Consider the following 20,917-nt stretch of genomic DNA (forward strand, 5'->3'; position numbering starts at 1 on the left):
AAAGGTCTCCTTCAGGAACAGCCAAGAAGAAATGGTTCCTCCCATCTAGGAAAAAAAAAGACAAGATGTGCCCACCCACCTCACTTTCTCACCCACACGCAAACATATATAGAGCGCATTCAGGAAACAGTAGGGGTCAAGTATTTATTTCCATCCCCTCCAGGTATCTTTAGGAAGAGACCTAGTTTAGCAGAGACCACGCAGAAAAGTAATCTCTGTTGCGAGGAGGAAAAGGCTCAGAAAAGTTCGGATTTTAGTTTTAAACTCTTGTTTTGGTAGCCAGAGCCAATCACAGTGAGGAAGGGGGTTGCTTTCTGCATTTATACGATAGGTCCAAAAAACAGAACTTCGGAATTCATTTCAAATGCACCATTAATAGGAATGTAAACCCAAACTGAAACAATGGTTATCCACCCTAGCGGTGTTTAGGTTATTTTTGTTTCTTGTTACTTGAAAGCATGTCCTGCCTAACTTCGAGCAGGAAAGCCGCATTATTATTGAACTGAATTATTGGGTCCAGGGAAACGCACTTCAGGTGAACAGGCCTATGGAGTGGGTGGGTCAGCTAAAGTGCCTTGGCCCAGTTGTAGTGACCTTTGTTGAGTTTAGATGCCTTCTTATTCTGAGGAAACATACATTTGGGACTCTAAACACTTTGATGTTCTGTGGAAAAGTATCACGCACTGGCTTAATTCTTTCAGGTAAATTAAAGGGGCGCAAACCTGTATAATGTTGGCTGAATCCTGCTCAGTATGATTTATCATTGCTCTTGTTTGGACTGTCTAACAGTTCCGCCACTGTGGTTGAAAGAAGTGTGTTCTGCATCTGTTAGTGAGCCTTCTCTTCTCCGATCATTTTTGTTTTCACCCAGACCACCAAGGTTGCCTGTGGGACTGAATTCCAAACAGGCATGAAGGTAAACTTTAAAGCTTGTTAGCTCTTTAGCGAAAAAGCATTCATTTATGGCCTTTGAGTAGCCGGGTGGGGGTCTCGGCATCAAGAGATTATTGTCCTACATGGTCAAGTGGGAACCCTCTGTGGCATACAGACATCATGAGTAGGAAGCAGTCTGACACCCCATAATATGCTTCCTCTTGATTCCAATGGGAACTCACATCACGGTTTTCAATGCCCAGATTTTGCATCAACAGGAACCTCGCAAGGTTAGGAGATGGAGAGCCGAAAGGCTCCACCAAGTTGGTTAACAGTCAGAATTATTTCAGGTTTATTTCCAAGGTGGAGCAGATGCCAGAGGTAATTAAAAGTGCAATGCTAAATACACTTACCTGGGAGTATGCTCCATGGAGCCCAGTGGAATATACTTCCAAATAAATTTAGTTAGCATTGCATAACTAGGTATAGAGCTGCAATCTGAGGTAACCGTCACTGAATTCTCTGGTCCTTATATCTGAATAGAGATATATATGAAAGTATTACCAATCCTACAGTTTTTAAGAAAAAAAAACTTCTTTAAAGACTTCCAAGCAGTATAATTTAGGAATGGCATGCCAGAATATGAAATCAGTGACTGCCCAGTCTGGCATCACTGACTGGATGGCAGATAAAGACTAAGATTTAGTTTTTTACTCTGGCTTGCTATATAGCCTATTGATTACAACTTGTGTGGGCTCCTAGTCCTAACGCTTTGCCATGCCATATGTGGGAAGGGTGATAGTAAAGATCAAACCCGCATTTTTTTTAACGTTGAGAGACAACAGTTCAAGAAAGTCCTTTGATTCTGGATTCCAAGGAGGGGATAACATAGAAGGTGTATGCAGGCATAACTAGGGAAAGTGGATTCTTGACTGTCTTGCATAAGAAAGGAGATGGAGAATATTCAAAAATGCCTTTTTAGCTCGCTCATCTATTCTCTGAAGCTAATAAAAGCAAACAACATGAAGAAGGTTACAAACTGTCGTGCTGATTTACTGTACGGAGGGAGTTGTGGGTGAGTGGCTTCCCCCACCGCACCTCGATGTGGAACATGTCTAAAGTACGACTCCTCTACCTACCAGCTAAAGCGACTCGGTCCAGAATTCTGCGAACACAGCTCATCATTTCAGGATTATTTGCACAACCCTGAACTCCAAGTAAAACATGACATGGAGCAATGCTGTGAGAAGAAGGCGTTTCAGTTCCATTGCTTTTAATGAAGATACGTCCTGAGATTTATGGCAGGTTTCTCTAATTTTCATTTGGTTTAAGCCTAGAGAAGTACGAATAGCAACCTAGCAGTACACTGTGTAATCCTGACGATCTTGAATCTCGGAAATGTGTCCCCTCGCCCAGGAGGTTCGATTAGTGCCAGGGTCCGGGCCCACACTGAAGCTCTAAAGTAAACCTCGTCCTAATCGGAGTTTCCAGATCAGTTGCTGCTGAATCATTCCTCTGGCATACACGGAGTGTATGGATGTAATTTAGGTAATTTAGAGCGACCTTTTCTCTCCCCCAAAACTTTTAGTTTCCTCTTCAATATGTGTTATGTGCTTTCTAGTCGCTTCGAGTTTACAGCAACCTTAGCAAAGTTTTCAAGGATATATTTCTGAAGTAGCTTTACCACTGCCAGTATCCCTCCTCCCACTCCATCAATTTCCGAGGCCAAGTGAGAATTTTAACCAGGATAGCCACAGTCCTAGTGCAGCGTTCTATCCACCCTATCTCTCAATAGTACAAAAAAGCTAATGGTCCGGTTAGGTAGCTATGCCAACCAAAAGCGGAAGTTTTAATATGGATTAAAGGTGAGCAAAAAAAAAAGTCCCTCAAGATTACTGCATACCTGAATTTCGGGCTGACAGCTCGCTGTCTCTGAGTCCCGTGGCGGACTGGTTTGGGGTCTCTTCCGACGGCAGCTCCCTGCTTGGGCCTTCAGGCAAAGATTGGATGCTGCCGCCACAGGGCAATCCTTCACGCGGCCTCGGGGCGATGGGAGGAGGTTTGCAGCCCTCTCCTTCCTCTTCCTCCTCCTCCTTGTCGCCTTCTTGCTCCTCGCTAAGGACCGATTCCGAGTCCCAGAGGTCTGGAGCCTTAGAGGCTGTGGACTGGTGCCGCTGCAGGGCTGCCGCCAGCGCCGCCGCCTCCTCGCCAAAGCGCCTCCAGCAGCAAGCCGGCGCCAGGTCGGGTTTAGCTGCAGCGCCCCCTGCGGGTGAGGGCAGCGGCTGCAACCGGCCTTGCAAAAAGGTCCGCGCGCCCCGCTCCTCCTTCTTGTTCAGGATAGCTTGAATAGAGAAAGGCGTTGGCGCAGGGGTGCTGCTGCTGCTGCTGGTGGCGGGTGTGGTGGTGGTGGTGGTGGTGGTGGTGATGGTGCTGCTGCGCACCGCCATCGGTCTCCCGCCTCTCAGCCGGACAGGCCCAGAGAGCTGCCCTTTCCTAAGGTACCGTTTCCAAGGCGAAATCAACTGGGCGAGATCATTGCCTTTCCTCTGGCAGCAGCTGTGGCGCCGTCGGGGCCCCTAGGCGTCGTGTTCAGTCCTCTCATAAAGCACTTCGCTGGACTCTCCCCAGGCCGATCGGCTGATCTTCGTCCTCCGCCGTTCGAATCCCCCCTTCTCGAACAGCAAGACACCTTTCCAAGCCCTCCCCTCGTCTCTGGTTCTTTTCTTTTCCTTTCCTTGCCTTTTTCTTGCAAGCCCAGCTGTCATTCCTCTCCGATGAGTGACAGCTCCAGGGTCCGGCCTTGCCTATTGGGCAGGGCTGGACTCGAGCAGCCGCCTGATTGGCTCCGACTCTAGCCAAGAGACTTTGTTAGTCTTTTCCAGGCAAAGTAACTGAAGAAATGGGCGTCCTGTCCCAGAGGCCGTTAACCCTTCCCCGGCCAAGTGTTCGCAAATTCTTTACTCTATCTTTTGCTTCAGAGTAGTTTCTACGAGATAGCTAGCTACAGGAGTTCGCTATTCAGCGGAGACCACATTCTTTTATATATATATAGCGTAGGTTTCTGTGAACTCAGTGAGCTTTACTTCTGAATAAACATAGATGGTGCGAACATATGGCAGATAAAACCATCTTTTAAGAAACAAATACTTAGAAGGTCAGAAGAACTGTCTGTGGAAATTAAAGGAAGTAATTTGAGCTCCCCCGCCCTATCCATTGCAAGTATTTCACTACGTCTAAGGTTGATTTTATCGAGTTCCTTGAATGAAGATTTGAATAAAGTTCATTTGCCGACGAACTGTTGGGTTCCTAAATATTGTAGCTAACTTTTCGCCCTGGAGGTGGCCGTTTCTTCATTTTCGTTAGGTCAGTTTCACTCTAGCAGCGACGTAAGGGCAAGGAAGCCTTTCGAATAATTTTTTTAACTGTAGTGTAAGGAGAGCTTCTTCTTTCCTTCATTCACATCTTGAATCCAAACCAAACCAACCCCCGACTGTTGTACATTGGTATGAAATTATATTGAAAGAGAAAAAGATACCGCTAGTGTGATTTTTATTCATCCATATGAAACTCGTACTAAGTTATCAAAGCAAATGCCATGTACAAAGATAATTGTTAGTAGTTTTTATGTCCACCTTTCACAACTCCTGATTATTGATGATGAGACCAATAAAAGAGAAAATCTTTCTGTCTTGGTGTGGAAAGCAGTTTCTTCTTTTGAAACCAATGGACCTTAAATGTAATTGATTTCTGCAGGACTGTGTGTCATAATTAAGTAAGGTACTTGCAAGACGATAGACAAAAACGGGTTTTCAACCCATATAACATTCGTAATTTAACCTTTTCCAAATAATTTCAGGTTACACATTCATCCCTTTCCCTTCCAGAAAAATTTGATGGCTCTTATGGAATTTACCAAATATTGTGTGTAAATTGAATACAAATTGTATGTAAATTAAATGTTAAAGTGAACTGATCATGGGGGAAACGAAGGGTTTTTGTCTGAACTGCCTCCAGAAGCTTGTTGATATTACAGAAATACAAAGAGAAATGGTAGAGGGCGATAGGTGTACGTATGAAAAATAGAACGGACGGCGGTGGCGAGCGGAAAGCCGAGCAGTCCGTTCCATCAAGAAAAAGAGGACATGAATTTCCAAGCAAAGACAGGCCAGGAGAAGGACAGGTTTAGGAAGAAAGAAAGGGGTTTAGATTCTTTAAATTTGAGAGGCAGAAATGGTGAAGTGAAAGGGAAAAAAGAGTGAGGCACCAAAGCGGAGACATTCGAGAGTTTGTGTGTCTCTTCAAGTTACATCCAGTTTTCAGCGACCCTGTTGTAGTGGTCCTAACAGGTCTAACCGCCCCCCCACTTCTCTTTTCCTGAACAGATTTTTTTTTTCAGTGTGCCCATTACACCACGCTGGAACCCAGCACGGTGTAACGTGTGGTAAAATCTGTGAAATTTGTTATTTCCGTTCAATAGATAGAGAAGGCTAGATGTGAAACTGTGAAGGTGAGAGAACAAGCGAATATGAGGAATGTTAAAAACTCCTGCCTTTGAAAGTACAGGCTACTCCTGATTGTTTAAGAGAGCAGAGTCTGGGCCCCATCTTCTGCATTTCATACCATATGCATTTTTCCCTCGGGAGGACCTGTACGTGAATGAAATATAAAATAAATAAAAATAACGACACCTTTTAGTCTTTAAATAGAAATGCATTCAAGGGCATTCATGTTCACCTTGTTGTAAATCTTGATCTCTCCTACTGAAATCTTTCCCGAACTCTGAAACCATCCTGTACAAGTAAATCAGGTTTTGTTTCAATTTAATTTATTCATTCTCCTTCTCTTGAAAGCCACGCACAACTTAGCCCCAGCTAACTTACGTTAAGATTGACATATTTAGTCGTACCGGGATCACGGTGAACTATGGGGCTGAAATCAGTGGTCGTCTGAATGAGCGGCTAGCCCTTGGACTGCTCCCCATTGAAGGTTACTCAAGTCAGCTGGCGTTTGGGAGGGAAAGAGAAGCACAAGGGAGGTTGCGCTTGTGGCGCTGGTTTTCATCTCCCGAGCTGGAGAAAATTTATAGCCACCTCTAGGACGCCTGAATTTACAAGCCAGCCAGCTACAGCCCTCCGCCCTGAGTTTACAATGGCTGACATTCTTTTTTGCTGGTTCAGTCAAGACTGAATCTCCCCAGCCCCCTCCCCCTGTTCCCAGGCTTCTCCTGGAAATCAGTGCGAATATTGCGCCCTCTTCCAGAACAGCAAACGATCCTTCCGAGAAGGAAACGCCTGAGGAGAAGTGGGATGGGGGCGGGGGAGGGGAGAGAAGAGGACAAGTGCGATTGCGTGCGTGTACGGGGAGGGAGGGAGGGAGAGAGAAGGCGATAGGGTAGCGCAGCCGAAAGTGTCTAGCGAAAAAGGTCGACAGTGAGCTTTGCAGATGCCGTAGTTGGGGGACCAATGCAGGGTCGTCGACCAAGAGCAGAAGCGCCTCCTCCCCAGTGGCCTCAACCACAAGGAAATATTTTGGAAGTATTTGGAGAGCCCAGTAACGAGTTGTTCCCTTGCTGTGCCCTCCAGGAGAAACATGTCAGACCTAGAAAGGGGCATTGATGATGAAGGAGGACACGTGTATGTAGGACTGGATATCAGCTTAATTTGGCGGAGGGGATAAAAGAAAACCGCAATAACCAGCACCCCCAAAGGGGTGGAATGGGCAACAACGTTGCAAATTTTATGTTGGTGAATGTATGTGACCTTGAAGGGACACACACTGAGGCAAGCTACCCTCTAAGGTGACCCATGCTGTGAAGGGGGCAGAGCTGAGTCGAGCAAATTAGATTTATCGGGAATTCATTGGACAGTTCACTGAAAAGGTTTGGCCCAATGATATGTCCTGTCAAATGAGGCAATTTCCATTTCAAGTTATCATTAGGGAAGGAATTGAAAATCGGGAAGGAATAATTAAAGAAGGAGTTGAAAATAAAAGAACCCACTATGAGGAATTCCTATGACACTTTGTAGGCAAAGTTGCTTGGATCAACTCTGACTTGGATACTGTTAATTGATACAGGTTCTGTGGATGCAATTCTTGCCAATTTGACCCATTTTAATTGATACTTTTCCTTTGATGCAGACTGTATGTGGCTAGGATTCTCAGAGAGGTGAATGCCATTACATGTGCGCTGAACCCTTGCCCTTCCTGGCTCATAAAAGCAGTCAGAGTGGAAATGGCCAAGTGGGTACAGGGAGTGGTAAATGCCTCCTTGCTAGCAGGATAGGATCTGAGCTTGATCAAAGGAGGCAGTAATAAGACCATTATTGAAGAAGCCTTCGTTGGATTCCAGTTTACTGGATAAATCTTGGCTAGTCTAAAATATTCCATTTCTGGGCAAGGTTGTGGAGAGTATTGTGGTTTCTCAGCTCCAAGGATTCCTGGAGGAAGAGGATTATCTAGATCCATTTCAATCTGGTTTCAGGCCTGGTTATGGGACGGAGACAGCCTTCGGGGGAAATGTGTCTGCTGGACCTGTTGGTTCTCAGTAGATTTGGGGTCTACACACCATGGTATTCTTCTGGGCCAACCCTCAGGGATGGGACTTGGAGACTATTTTATCCTTCTTGGAAGGCAGAATGCAGAAGGTGGGGATGGGGAACTTTTTCTCAATGCCCTGGCCATTGGCCTGTGGCATCCCTCAGGGTTCTGTTCTGCTCCCCACTCCCATACTTTCTAACATGTACATTTATTATTATTATTATTATTATTATTATTATTATTATTATTATTATTATTATTATTATTATTATTATTATTATTATTATTATTATTATTATTATTATTATCATCATCATCATCATCATCATCATCATCATCATCATCATCATCATCATCATCATCATCCCCTTCTGGGCTACAGAAGGTAAAAGAGAAGGGAAGAGGATTTGGGTTAGGGGTAGAGGAGAAACAAAAATATACTAACATCCATTCTATTCATATTGCAATATCAAGATTCAAGCTCAACTGTTATAATATTTTCTGCCTTCCATATTTAGTTCACATTTAGATCTATGTTATTCGAGCACTATCTGATGACTCTAACCATTTATGGAACAAGTCCCATCATTTTGTTACCTTTTGTAATGCATAGTCCTTCAGCACTTCTGATAAAATGTCAATTTCTGCCATTTCCTTTATCATTTCTGTAAGATCTTCTTATTCCGGTACCACCTGACTTTTCCAATTTTTAGCGTAAAGAATTCTAGCTGCAGTAACTATATATATAATCTTACATTTCTTTGCTTTATCTATATTATCTGTTATCATACTCAATAAAAAGAGTTCTGGGATTAATCAAACCTTACAACACAATATTTGTTGTAACACAGTATGTACTCCTATCCAATATTGTTTCGCTACTCTACAGGTCCACCATATATGCTAGTAGCTTCCCACCTCTCTCTCTCTCTCTCTCTCTCTCTCTCTCTCTTCTCTATTTCCAATTCTTCTTTAGACCTTAGCTCACAGTCCTTTCTCAATAAATCCTGGTATTTTAGGAGCTTGACTTTCGTCATTAGATTAGGTTGATTCGTCATTAGATTAGGTTGAGTGAAGGCCTCTATAGGTGATACCTATACTGGTATTTTTTGGTAGATTTGTTGAATAGTCTTTGTCCAGGTTCCTAACAAAGCTCTTCTTATCATATGTGAATTAAAATGTTTTTGTTCTTTGTCTTTTTTATACCACAGAAAAGCATGCCATCCACACTGCAGATCATGTCCTTCCAAGTTGAGTAATCTATCATTTCCCAAAATTATCCATTCTTTTATCCAGTCTAATCGCAGGATCTATAGTACAAAACCCAATCTGAAAGACCAAAACCTTCCAATATAATGACTAGATCGTCTGCTTGGAATCTATAAGTGCGGTCTCTTACTTTGAATCCTTTTATTTCATTTTTATCTCTGATTTGTTCAGATAATATTTCTAGGGTAAGGATAAATAGTAATGGTGAGAGTGGACATCCTTGTCTAGTACCTTTCTGTTTTTGGGGGTTTTTTTTTAGTTTTTATTTATCTAAACATAAACAAAAATATACAAATCAAAATACAATATAACTGTGTTCCTCATCACCGTAGACGGGACCTCTTGCTATAATCTTCTTCCTCCATTCATATTCTTCCTCTTCTTTTATTGTCCTCTTCTCCAGAACTGCATTGATTCTTGATTTGGAGCTTTCCCCTTTCCTCTTGTTAATGCATATTCAAAAAATCTGCCCCATATTTGATAAAAAATATTCCTTTTCAACTCTCCTTTCTTGACCTTTAAATTACAAGTTAATTTATCATTTAGAGCTATATTCCATATTTCACTATACCATTCATTCATTTGGAATTCAGATTTTGATTTCCTTTGCCTAGCTATTATTAATCTCGCTGCTGTTAATAAATTAGTTATCAATTCTTTAATCATCTTATCATATTCCACATTCTCAAATATCGATAACAAAGTGATCTCAGGATTTAATTCTATTTCTTTTCCACATATCTCATTTAATTCTTTAAAAATTTGTTTCCAAAATCTTTGTACTTTTTCACATTCCCACCACATATGAAAGTACGTACCAATTTCCTTCTCACATTTCCAACAGACATTCAGATAACTAACATTAATTTTATTTAATTTTGTTGGTGTTAAATACCATCTTAAACACAGTTTAAAATTTTTCCCCTTATTCTCAATACTCCACATCTCCCTCCATTCTTCCTCATTTATCCTTTTTCCAAGGTCTTGTTCCCACACTAGCTTCACCCCTTCTTTATCACTTTCTTTTTCTAAATTGAGCAGGAATCCGTAAATTTTACTCACTGTGCCCTTTACTGAAGCCGTCATCTGAATGTCTTCATATGATAATAGAAATTGTTCGTACTTCGTGTATTCTCTACCTTTGTTATATTTCTTTACCCATTCATTAGTCCATCTTTCTAACTGTAAATAGTTCAACCATGAAATATTCTTACTCTGAATAATTTGTTTCATTTGCTCTGTTGATCTCATTTTGTTCAACCAATCTTTTAATCTAATCACTTTTTTCTTTAAATAATTCCGCATACACTTTCATATTGACAGGAAAATTCTCTATTTCTGTCACTAATCCCAATGGAGTTAGGTGAGCATAAATTCTTTCTATATTTATACCATATGTTTAACATTGTCTTTAAGAACGGGTTTTTAATTTCACTTATTTTATACTTCTTAACCATACCAAATAAATATTTTTCAATATCTACCTGTATTTCTGATTATTCCATTTTCCACCAAATTAACCTTTCTGGGTTATATATAATTTCTCAAATAAACCTCAACTGATTAGCCAAATAATATTTTTTTATATTTGGTAAACCTATAGCATCGTTTTTGTTGATCTATAGCAATATTTTTTATTTATTCTGGCTGTCTTCCCTTCATTACAGTATTTGTTAATCATTCCTTGCCAAAATTTCAAATCTTCCTCTGTTAACTGTACTGGTAACATTCTAAAAAGAAATTTAATTTTTGGTAACATTTTCATTTTCTAGTACCTTTCTGTATTTGTATTTCTTTCGTCAACTCTCCATTAATTTTCACTTTTGCCTTTTGCTATAAATTGATTTAATTAATTTCAAAAATCTTCCTCCAACTTGTAGTGCTTCCAGCTGATATAGCATAAAATTCCAATCCAGATTATCAAAGGTTTTCTCCGCATCAAAAAATGTCATAGCCATCTGTTTCTCCGGATGTGCTTCATAGTTTTCTAGAGAATTTAAAATTATCCTTATATTATTTTTCATTTGTATTTTTGGAAGAAATCTAGACTGCTCTTGATAGCTGTAATAAAATCCTTTTCAGTCTAGTTGCCTGCATTGTTGCATATATTTTATAGTCCAGATTCAACAGTGAGATCAGTCTATAGTTTTGAATTTCTTTTCCTTCTGTGCTTTCTTTGTGAATAAGGGAAATTATCACTTCTGTCCATGTTGGTGGCAATTTTCTCCTTTCTTTAACACATTCCAGAAGTTTCTTATATGGGTTAAGTAATGCATCTTCCAATTCTTTATAATATTCAGCTGGGAGACCATCTGGGCCTGGTGCTTTCCCTTTTTTTTTTTTTTTTTTTTGAGGACTTCTGTAATTTCTGCATAGAGGCTCATTTAAGGACTGAATTTGTTCTTTGGTCAATCTCATTTTGTTATGTTTCCATATATAAAATTTTGAGCTTCTTTATCAACTTCCTTTTTATTGTATAAATTCCGATAAAAATCCTCTGCAATCTTTTTTATTTCCTTTTGTTTCAATTTTTCCATCCCTGTTTCATCTTTCAGTATTCGTATTGCTGTTTTCTCCTTCTCTTTCCTCAATTTGTATGCTAGCCATCTCCCTGGTTTGTTTGCCTTTTCAAAAAAACTTTGCTTTGCAAATTTAAGCTTCGTTATGATTTCTTTGGTGAAGAGTATATTTATCTGGTGTTGTATAGATTTTATCCTCTTTCAATTCTGTATTTGTCGGATTTTGTTTCAACTGGATCTCGTCTGAAGCTAATCTGCTTTCCAACATATATTTTTCTGTCTTTCTTTCTTTTTTGCTGCAAATCATATAGCTATTCCTCTAAAAAAAGACCTTTCTTGCCTCCCAGACCATAATAATCAAGGTTTCTGGGCTTATACTCTGTTTAAAGAGAAGATCAATTTCTTCTTTTGCTTGCTTCTTGAAGCCCTCATTTTTATATGCACAGTATTAAGCTTCCAATTAAATTCTCTTGCCACCTCTTCTTGATGTCTTCTGCTTCTGTAAGATCCCTCCCATTTTTGTCCTTTGTCATGTCCATCTTTGCGCAAAATGTTCCTCTAATATCTCCAATTTTCCTGAACAGATCTCTGGTTTTTCCTTTTCTTTTATTTTCCTCTATTTCTTTGCATTGTTCATTTAAGAAGCCCTCATGTCTCTCCCTGCTATTCTTTGGAAGTCTGCATTCAATTTTCTTTAACTTTCCCTATTTCCCTTGTATTTTGTTTCCCTTCTCTTCTCTGCTATTTCTAAGGCCTCATTGGACAGCCACTTTGCTTTCTTGCATTTCCCTTTTTTGGGGATGGTTTTGTTGCTGCCTCCTGTACAATGTTACAAGCCTCTACCCAAAGTTCTTCAGGCACTCTGTCCACCAAATCTAGTTCCTTAAATCTGTTCTTCACCACTCATGTGTATTCATGAGTGATTTGGTTTAGATTATACCTGACTAGCCCAATGGTTTTTCTTCAGTTTAAGCTTGAATTTTGCTATGAGAAGCTGATGATCAGAGCCACATTCAGCTCCAGGTCTTATTTTTGCTGACTGTATAGAGCTTCTCCATCTTTGGCTGCAGAGAATATAATCAATCTGATTACGATATTGCCCATCTGGTGATTTCCATGTGTTGTTGGAAAAGAGTGTTTGTGATGATCAGCTTGTTCTCTTGAGAAAACTGTATTAGCCTTTGCACTGCTTTGTTTTGAACTCCAAGGCCAAACTTTTCTGTTGTTCCTTTTATCTCTTGACTCCCTACTTTAGCATTCCAATACCCTATAATGAGAAGAACATCTTTCTTTGGTATCAGTTCTAGAAGGTGTTGTAAGTCTTCATAGAATTGGTCAATTTCAGTGTCCTCAGCATTGGTGGTTGGTGCATAAACTTGGATTACTGTGATGTTGAAAGGTCTGCCTTGGATGGATTGCTGCCTTGTTGTGGTGAAGGGGCTTGAGTAATTCAGGGAAACTATGGGCTATGCCGTGCAGGGACACCCAAGACGGATAGATCACAGTGGAGAGTTTGGACTAAATGCAATCCACCTGGAATAGAAATTGGCAATGCCACTCCAGTATCTTTGCCAAGAATACCCCATGATCAGAAACAAAAGGCTAAAAGATATGACGCTGGAATATGAGACCCTCATGTCAGAAGGCGTCCACCATGCTACTGAGGAAGAGCGGAGAACAAGTACAAATAACTCCAGAGCTAATGAAATGGTTGGGCCAAAGGTGAAACAACGTTCAACTGTGGACGTGCCTGGAAGTGAAAGGAAAGTCTGATGCTGCAAAGAAAAATACTGCATAGAAACCTGGAATGTAAGATCTATGAACCTTGGGAAGCTGGAAGTGGTCAAACAGGAGATGGCAAGAATAAACATTGACGTCCTGGGTGTCAGCAAACTAAAATGGACAGGAATGGGCAAATTCAGATGATTATCATATCTATTATTGTGGTCAAGAAGCCCGCAGAAGGAATGGAGTAGCCTTCATAGTCAACAAAAGAGTGGGAAAAGCTATAATGGGATATAATCTCAAAAATTCCTCCAGTAGATGTCATTATAAACCAAAAAAGGTTCCCCTTGACAATTTTTGTCCAGTCTTGTTCAACTCTAGGGGAGGTGCTCATCCCCGTTTCCAAGCCGTAGAGCCAGCATTTTGTCCGAAGACAATCTTCCGTGGTCACATGGCCAGTGCGACTTAGACACGGAACGCTGTTACCTTTCCACCAAAGTGGTCCCTATTTATCTACTCGCATTTGCATGCTTTCGAACCGCTAGGTTGGTGGGAGCTGGGACAAGTGACGGGCGCTCACTCCGTCACATGGATTTGATCTTACAGCTGAAGATCTATAGACCTTACAGCATAGAGGCTTCTGTGGCAGCGCCACCACGTCCCCATAATAATCCAAAGTACCGTAAGTTCTTTCCACTATAAATCCAGTCCGTAACTCCAGTCCTGGTTTTCAGTCACACCATTCACTTTGGGATTTCCCAGCTAAGAAGTTATTTACAACTGTAGCCTCCAAAGGGAGGGCTTTCTCCCCCTCAGGCATAATACACAGTCCCAGAAACTAGCACTCAGTCTATTAAAAAGTCAGTCCAATTCCTTAACATAATAGCTTAGGCTTTGTCCATATCCATGCTTGCCTATTTCATTAACAAGTTTTTCAGAGTCAGCTTTTTTCCCACCTGACTACTGGCCACCACCGGTCTGCAAGCAGCTAGTTTCGCTTTGAAATAACAAAACAGTAGCGCTGGTAAGCAAGACTCGCCGCTCCTTCCACTCCTTTCAGCCCTTGTCAGATTACAGGCTCATTTCTAGATTAAGGGCTTCAGATTTATTTGCTGTTGTCAATTTTTAACTATACAGTAATTTTTAACTGTAACTCTCTGTTCTCCTCTCCTCAAGGATGGGTTACTCACAGTTAAGCACCAATTCAAAATGGCTCCTGGACCCAGTCTGTGCTCCGTGATTTCTTCAGAGGGAGAAAATGACAGTTTGCAGCCTCACTTTCATCTCTCTGATGCTCACTTCCAGCTCAGAGAAGATTCTCCTATCTTCTCCTTCAACCCCTATTGTGATTGGGGACCCTCAGACTGAGCGGTTTCAGCTTTCCCTGGGAGCTATTTCCCCAAAATGCTGACTGTACCATGACAAACCAAGCCTCCCTTTCTAACATTTAAATAAAACTGTTGGGAGAGTTTGTCCAGAGTTTGGGGGTTCAGTGTTACCAGTACATGGATGACACCCAACTTTGTCTCTCCTCTCCATCTAATTCCAAGGAAGCTGTCTTGGTTCTAAACCAGTGCCTGATATCATTAATGGGATGGATGAGAGAAAACAAACTGAAACTTAATCCAGGCAAGACAGAGGTCAATTGGAAAGCAGATGAGGGAATAGGGACACAGCCTATGCTGGATGGGGTTGCACTCCCCTGAGCACTCAGGTTTGCAGCTTGGGTGTGATCCTAGATTCACCCTTGAGCCAAGATGCCCAGTTTTTGTGGTGGCCAGGAGTGCCTTTGCACAGTTAAAACTGGTGAACCCACTGTGCCCATTCCTTGAGCTGTTTGATTTGGCTACCATGACACATGCCTTAGTCACATCCTACTTGGATAACTGTAATGCACTATGTGTGGAGCTGTCTTTGATGATGGCTCAGAAACTTCAACTGGTGCAAAATTCAGCAGCCAGTCTATCAGACTGGAGCCAGTTAATCGTCGTCGTTTAGTCATGTCTGACTCTTCCTGACCCCATGGACCAGAGCACGCCAGGCCCTCCTATCCTCGACTGCCTCCCGGAGTTGTGTCAAATTCATTCTGGTTGCTTCGCAGACACTGTCCAGCCATCTCATCCTCGGTTATCCCCTTCTCCTCTTGCCCTCACACTTTCCCAACATCAAGGTTTTTTCCAAGGAATCTTCTCTTCTCATGAGATGGCCAAAGTACTAGAGCCTCAACTTCAGGATCTGTCCTTCCAGTGAGCACTCAGAGTTGATTTCCTTTAGAATTGATAGGTTTGTTCTCCTTGCAGTCCAGGGGACTCTCAAGAGCCTCCTTCAGCACCACAATTCAAAATCATCAATTCTTCGGCAGTCAGCTTTCTTTATGGTCCAGCTCTCACTTCCATACAGAAGTGAGATAAAACCATAGCTTTGACTATTTGGACTTTTGTTGGCAAGGTGATGTCTCTGCTTTTTAAGATGCTGTCAAGGTTTGTCATCGCTTTCCTCCCAAGAAGCAGACGTCTTTTAATTTTGTGGCTGCTGTCTCCATCTGCAGTGATCATGGAGCCCAGGAAAATAAAATCTGTCACTGCCTCCATATCTTCCCCTTCAACTTCCCAGGAGGTGATGGGACCAGTGGCCGTGATCTTAGTTTTTTTGAGGTTGAGTTTCAGACCGTTTTTTGCACTGTCCTCTTTCACCCTCATTACAAGGTTCTTTAATTCCTCCTCTCTTTCTGCCATCAGAGTGGTATCATCTGCATATCAGAGGTTGTTGATATTTCTTACGACAATCTTAATTCCGGCTTGGGATTCCTCCAGTCCAGCCTTGTGCAGGATGTATTCTGCATATAAGTTAAATAAGCTGGGGGACAATATACAGCCTTGTCGTACTCCTTTCCCAAATTTGAACCAATCAGTTGTTCCATATCCAGTTCTAACTGTTGCTTCCTGTCCCACGTATAGGTTTCTCAGGAGATAGATAAGGTGGTCAGGCACTCCCATTTCTTTAAGAACTTGCCATAGCTTGCTGTAGTCCACACAGTCAAAGGCTTTTGCATAGTCAGTGAAGCAAAAGTAGATGTTTTTCTGGAACTCTCTGGCTTTCTCCATAATCCAGCGCAGGTTAGCAATTTGGTGTCTAGTTCCTCTGCCTCTTCGGAATCCAGCTTGTACTTCTGGGAGTTCTCAGTCCACATACTGCTGAAGCTTACCTTGTAGGATTTTGAGCATAACCTTGCTAGCATGTGAAATGAGTGCAATTGTACGGTAGTTGGAGCATTCTTTGGCACTGCCTTTCTTTGGGATTGGGATGTAGACTGATCTTTTCCAATCCTCTGGCCACTGTTGTGTTTTCCAAACTTGCTGGCATATTGAATGTAGCACCTTAACAGCATCATCTTTCAAGATTTTAAATAGTTCAACTGGAATGCCATCACCTCCACTGGCCTTGTTGTTAGCCAGGCTTTCTAAGGCCCACTTGACTTCACTCTCCAGGATGTCTGGCTCAAGGTCAGCAACTACATTGTCTGGGTTATCCGGGATATCCAAATCTTTCTGATATAATTCCTCTGTGTATTCTTGATGTCTTCTGCTTCTGTTAGATCCCTCCCATTTTTGTCCTTTGTCATGTCCATCTTTGCGCAAAATGTTCCTCTAATATCTCCAATTTTCCTGAACAGATCTCTGGTTTTTCCTTGTCTGTTATTTTCCTCTATTGCTTTGCATTACTCATTTAAGAATGCCCTCTTGTCTCTCCTTGCTATTCTTTGGAAATCTGCATTCAATTTTCTTTCACTTTCCCTATCTCCCTTGCATTTTGTTTCCCTTCTCTTCTCTGCTATTTCTAAGGCCTCATTGGACAGCCACTTTGCTTTCTTGCATTTCCTTTCCTTTTGGATGGTTTTTGTTGCTGCCTCCTGTAAAATGTTACGAGCCACTATCCAAAGTTCTTCAGGCACTCTGTCCACCAAATCTAATTCCTTAAATCTGTTCTTTACTTCCACTGTGTATTCATAAGGGATTTAGTTTAGATTATACCTGAGTGTCCCAGTGTTTTTTCCTACTCTTTTCAGTCTAAGCTTGAATTTTACTATGAGAAGCTGATGATCAGAGACGCAGTCAGCTCCAGGTCTTGTTTTTGCTGACTGTATAGAGCTTGTCCATCTTTGGCTGCAGAGAATACAATCAACCTGATTTCGATATTGCCCATCTGGTGATTTCCATGTATAGTGTCACCTCTTGTGTTGTTGGAAAAGAGTGTTTGTGATGACCAGCTTATTCTTTAGACAAAACTCTATTAGCCTTTGTCCTGCTTCGTTCTGAACTCCAAGGCCAAACTTCCCTGTTGTTCCTTTTATCTCTTGACTCCCTACTTTAGCATTCCAGTCCCCTAGAATGAGAAGAACATCTTTCTTTGGTGTCAGTTCTAGAAGGTGTTGTAAATCTTCATAAAATTGTTCAATTTCAGTCTTCTCAGCAATGGTGGTTGGTGCATAAACTTGGATTATTGTGATGTTGAAAGGTCTGCCTTGGATTCGTATTGACATTATTCTATCATTTTTGAGATTGTATCACATTACAGCTTTTCCCACTCTTTTGTTGACTATGAGGGCCACTCCATTCCTTCTATGGGATTTTTGCCCACAATAGTAGATATGATAATCATCTGAGCTGAATTCACCCATTCCTGTCCATTTTAGTTCACTGATGCCCAGGATGTCGATGTTTATTCTTGCCATCTCCTGTTTGACCACCTCCAGCTTCCCAAGGTTCATAGATCTTACATTCCAGGTTCCTATGCAGTATTTTTCTTTGCAGTATTGGACTTTCCTTTCACTTCCAGGCACGTCCACAGCTGAGCGTCCTTTCGGCTTTGGCACAACCACTTTATTAGCTCTGGAGCTACTTGTACTTGTCCTCCACTCTTCCTCAGTAGCATGCTGGATGCCTTTCAACCTGAGGGGCCCATCTTCCAGTGTCATATCTTTTAGCCTTTTGTTTCTGATCATGGGGTGTTCTTGGCAAAGATACTGGAGTGGCATTGCCATTTCCTACTCCAGGTGGATTGCGTTTAGTCAGAACTCTCCAGTATGTCCTGTCCATCTTGGGTGTCCCTGCACGGCATAGCCCATAGCTTCTCTGAGTTACTCAAGCCACTTCACCACGACAGTGCAGCAATCCATGAAGGGAGGAGCCAATTAACAGGTAGCACATAATGCCCCTGTTACAACAACTGCCCTGGCTACCAGTCAATTTCCAGGTCCAATTCAAAGTGCTGATCATTACCTATAAAGATGTACACAGTTTGGGTTCAGGCTTCTTGGTCGTTATGATAATCAGAGGAAGCCCTCCTATCAATCCCATTCCCAGGGCAGGCACAGTTCATGGCAGCCCCAAATTTATGGAATGCTCTCCATCAAGCTGGCCTTTTATCCTTCCACCAACAATTAAAGACTTATCTTTTCAGGAAGATTTTTAACAATCATAATTAAATCTTTGAATACCTTCTTAGAGTTAAGATAGATCACATTCTTCCGAGTATAAAGATAAGCATGTCTCTCACTGAAATCACCATGAATTTAAGCATGCTTTCTTGGGTTGGGCCTTACCTAGGTGCATTTTTAGATATGAGATGCAGGAACCTAAGATCAAGTTGCTATTTTAAAAAGACCAGCAGTGAAAGATAGATTGCCTGTATACAGATCTACTTTAATTTAGGCAAGATCAGCAGGGAGCACATTCAAATCCTCAATTTCTAGCTACATTTTGCATGAAAACATTTCCCTCTCTCTTTCTGTTCATCCATCCTTACTTTCTTCCCTAAAATGAATCTCATATTCTTAGCTAACAGCAATGCCAGGTGTATCTCCAGAACAACTTCTGGTAAACCCAGTAATGCTTTACCACATTGCAGAGAATGGGGTGACAGATATGTAATCTGTTGGGAAATTTTGAAAATCCCTGTTAGGAAATCCCTTTGTTTAGCAGAGTAACTACAGAAGTGTTTTCTGTGGGCATTTAAAGTGACTTCATATATCTTTCTTCTCTGGATCATTAAACAGATAAAGGATGAACTTAAAGTAAAATAGTTACTATTATTTGTTTTTAAAATACATTGATAGGAAAGCCTAATGCCTAATTGTTACAGTCAGCTCTGATGTCACCTGTCCTTCAAGGGTTTGGAGGGAGAGTTATCATCCAATGGTGGTCGGAAGGCGGGACATCAGGGGGAGGAGCTGTGTGGTATATATAGAAAGTGGGAGTTTGATGTGGGAGAGAGAGAGGAGGAGTTGGGTTCTGTGTGAACACGTGTGGAGAGTCTGTATAAGCTTGAGCCTTTCTTTACCTGATTACATGATATGTGTGTTTTACCAATCCATGTGTACCAATCAATAAACATTTAGTTCTTTTATTTTTAAATCCATTCCAGTCTGTGTGACTCAATTCAGGGAATGGTTGGTGGCAGACTACCGGAAGTGTAGAAGTGTGGTGACGTAGCAACCTTACTTTGTGAGGTGGAAGGAGGCTGTTACATATAAAAGTGGTGGCAGCGGTGGGATTACGAAGAGATCCAGTGAGGCCTTGGCTGAATCGTGCCCAGAGCAAGGGTTTTAGTCAGGGAAATCTGAGGCGAAGCGTGGGTAACCTTCTAGGATCTGGCTCACGGGGAGCAGGTCTAGTAGAGGGGCACTGAAACTTCAGATTGGGACTAGACAGGGAAGCTCTGAGGTAACCTTTTGGCGGGAAAAGTGCCCAGAAGGCAGAGGCTGAAGTGGGGCTGGTCTGTCCTGAGTTTAGTGAAGCTCTGAAGGGACAAGGCTGAAGCCAAAAAGACAGCTACGCTGAGGGAACTTCCCATTTGTGAACAGCAGAGCCTGAGGAAAGGCAGAGCTGTGTGAAATTAAGATTGGTACCACAGACAGAGCAAGGTGATTTCACTCTGTTTACTGAGAGGCCTAGCGAAAGGAGCAGAAGCCTGCCTGGTTACTGTTTCTAGCTGGGGGGTGCTAGAAGGACAGCAACAGTGTACAGTACAGACTCTAAGTAAAGGAAAAAAAAAGAGTGGTGTGCGTTTATTCTGAGGCTTGGAAATTGGGAAAAAGCCTTGTGTGGTTAGAATATGCCACTAACACGCAGTCAGACGTCAGAGATGGGGGAACTGAGGGACCCACTGGTGGATGAGGGGGCTGAAGAAGAATTTGGCTCAGTGCAGGGAGAAAATATTGGGGAACAGACATCAGAACTCAAGAAAATGCACTTAGCCCAACAATATGAATTGAGAGTGAGGGAAATAGAGGCACAGAGGGAGAGAATGAGAATGGAAATGGAGGAAAGAGAAAGAGAGAAACAAAGACAATTTGAATTGGAGAAAGAACAGATGGCATTTGAACTGAGGAAGTTGGAAGTAATGAATGAAAATAATAACAATAATGTTAATCCAAGTGATGAGGGCAAATTGTCAAAAGCTGACCTGAAGAAATTCCCAGTTTACAGGAAGGGAGATTGCCCTGAAGTTTTCTTTTCTCTTCTAGAAAGAACGTTTATACATTTCTCAGTGAGGGAGTCAGAAAAGATGACCATTGTGAGGTCTTTAATTAGTGGAAGCCTGGCTGAGGTCTATGCCGAGATGCCAGTAGAGATGTTAAAAGATTTTTCAGAGTTTAAGAAACTGGTGTTTGCCCGGCATGGTATCAACGCTGAACAGTTGCGTCAAAAGTTCAGATCACTTACCAAACGGCCAGACCAAACTTTCACACAGTTAGGATCCGATCTGGTGAGGTTTTTGGAAAAATGGCTGTCTCAAAGAGGGGATAGAGACATTCCAGCTATTGAAGGATGTTATAGCGTTGGAACAATTCTATTCTATCCTACATGGGGAATTAAAATTCCAGGTTAAAGAAAAGAAGCCGAAAACTCTGAAAGAGGCCACGGAAATCGCTGATTTTATATCTCAGATCAGAAAACCACTATATTCTGAGGGAAAAACTGTGAGGAAGACAG

General features: G+C 41.7%; 1 protein-coding gene across 2 annotated transcripts in view; it reads right to left on the bottom strand.

Moving 5' to 3' along the window:
• Positions 1 to 7,789, bottom strand: part of LOC140707753 (homeobox protein Nkx-3.2) — a 38,222-nt gene extending 30,433 nt beyond the window's left edge. For both annotated transcript variants that reach the window (XM_078394073.1, XM_078394072.1), the window contains exon 1: positions 2,777 to 7,789. In XM_078394073.1, coding sequence (XP_078250199.1) covers positions 2,777 to 3,320 — 544 coding nt within the window. In that variant the 5' untranslated portion in view covers positions 3,321 to 7,789. The remainder of the gene's footprint in view (positions 1 to 2,776) is intronic.
• Positions 7,790 to 20,917: the final 13,128 nt, after the last annotated feature.

This window comes from Pogona vitticeps, chromosome 5 (assembly GCF_051106095.1).
Source record: "Pogona vitticeps strain Pit_001003342236 chromosome 5, PviZW2.1, whole genome shotgun sequence".
NCBI lineage: Eukaryota > Metazoa > Chordata > Lepidosauria > Squamata > Agamidae > Pogona > Pogona vitticeps.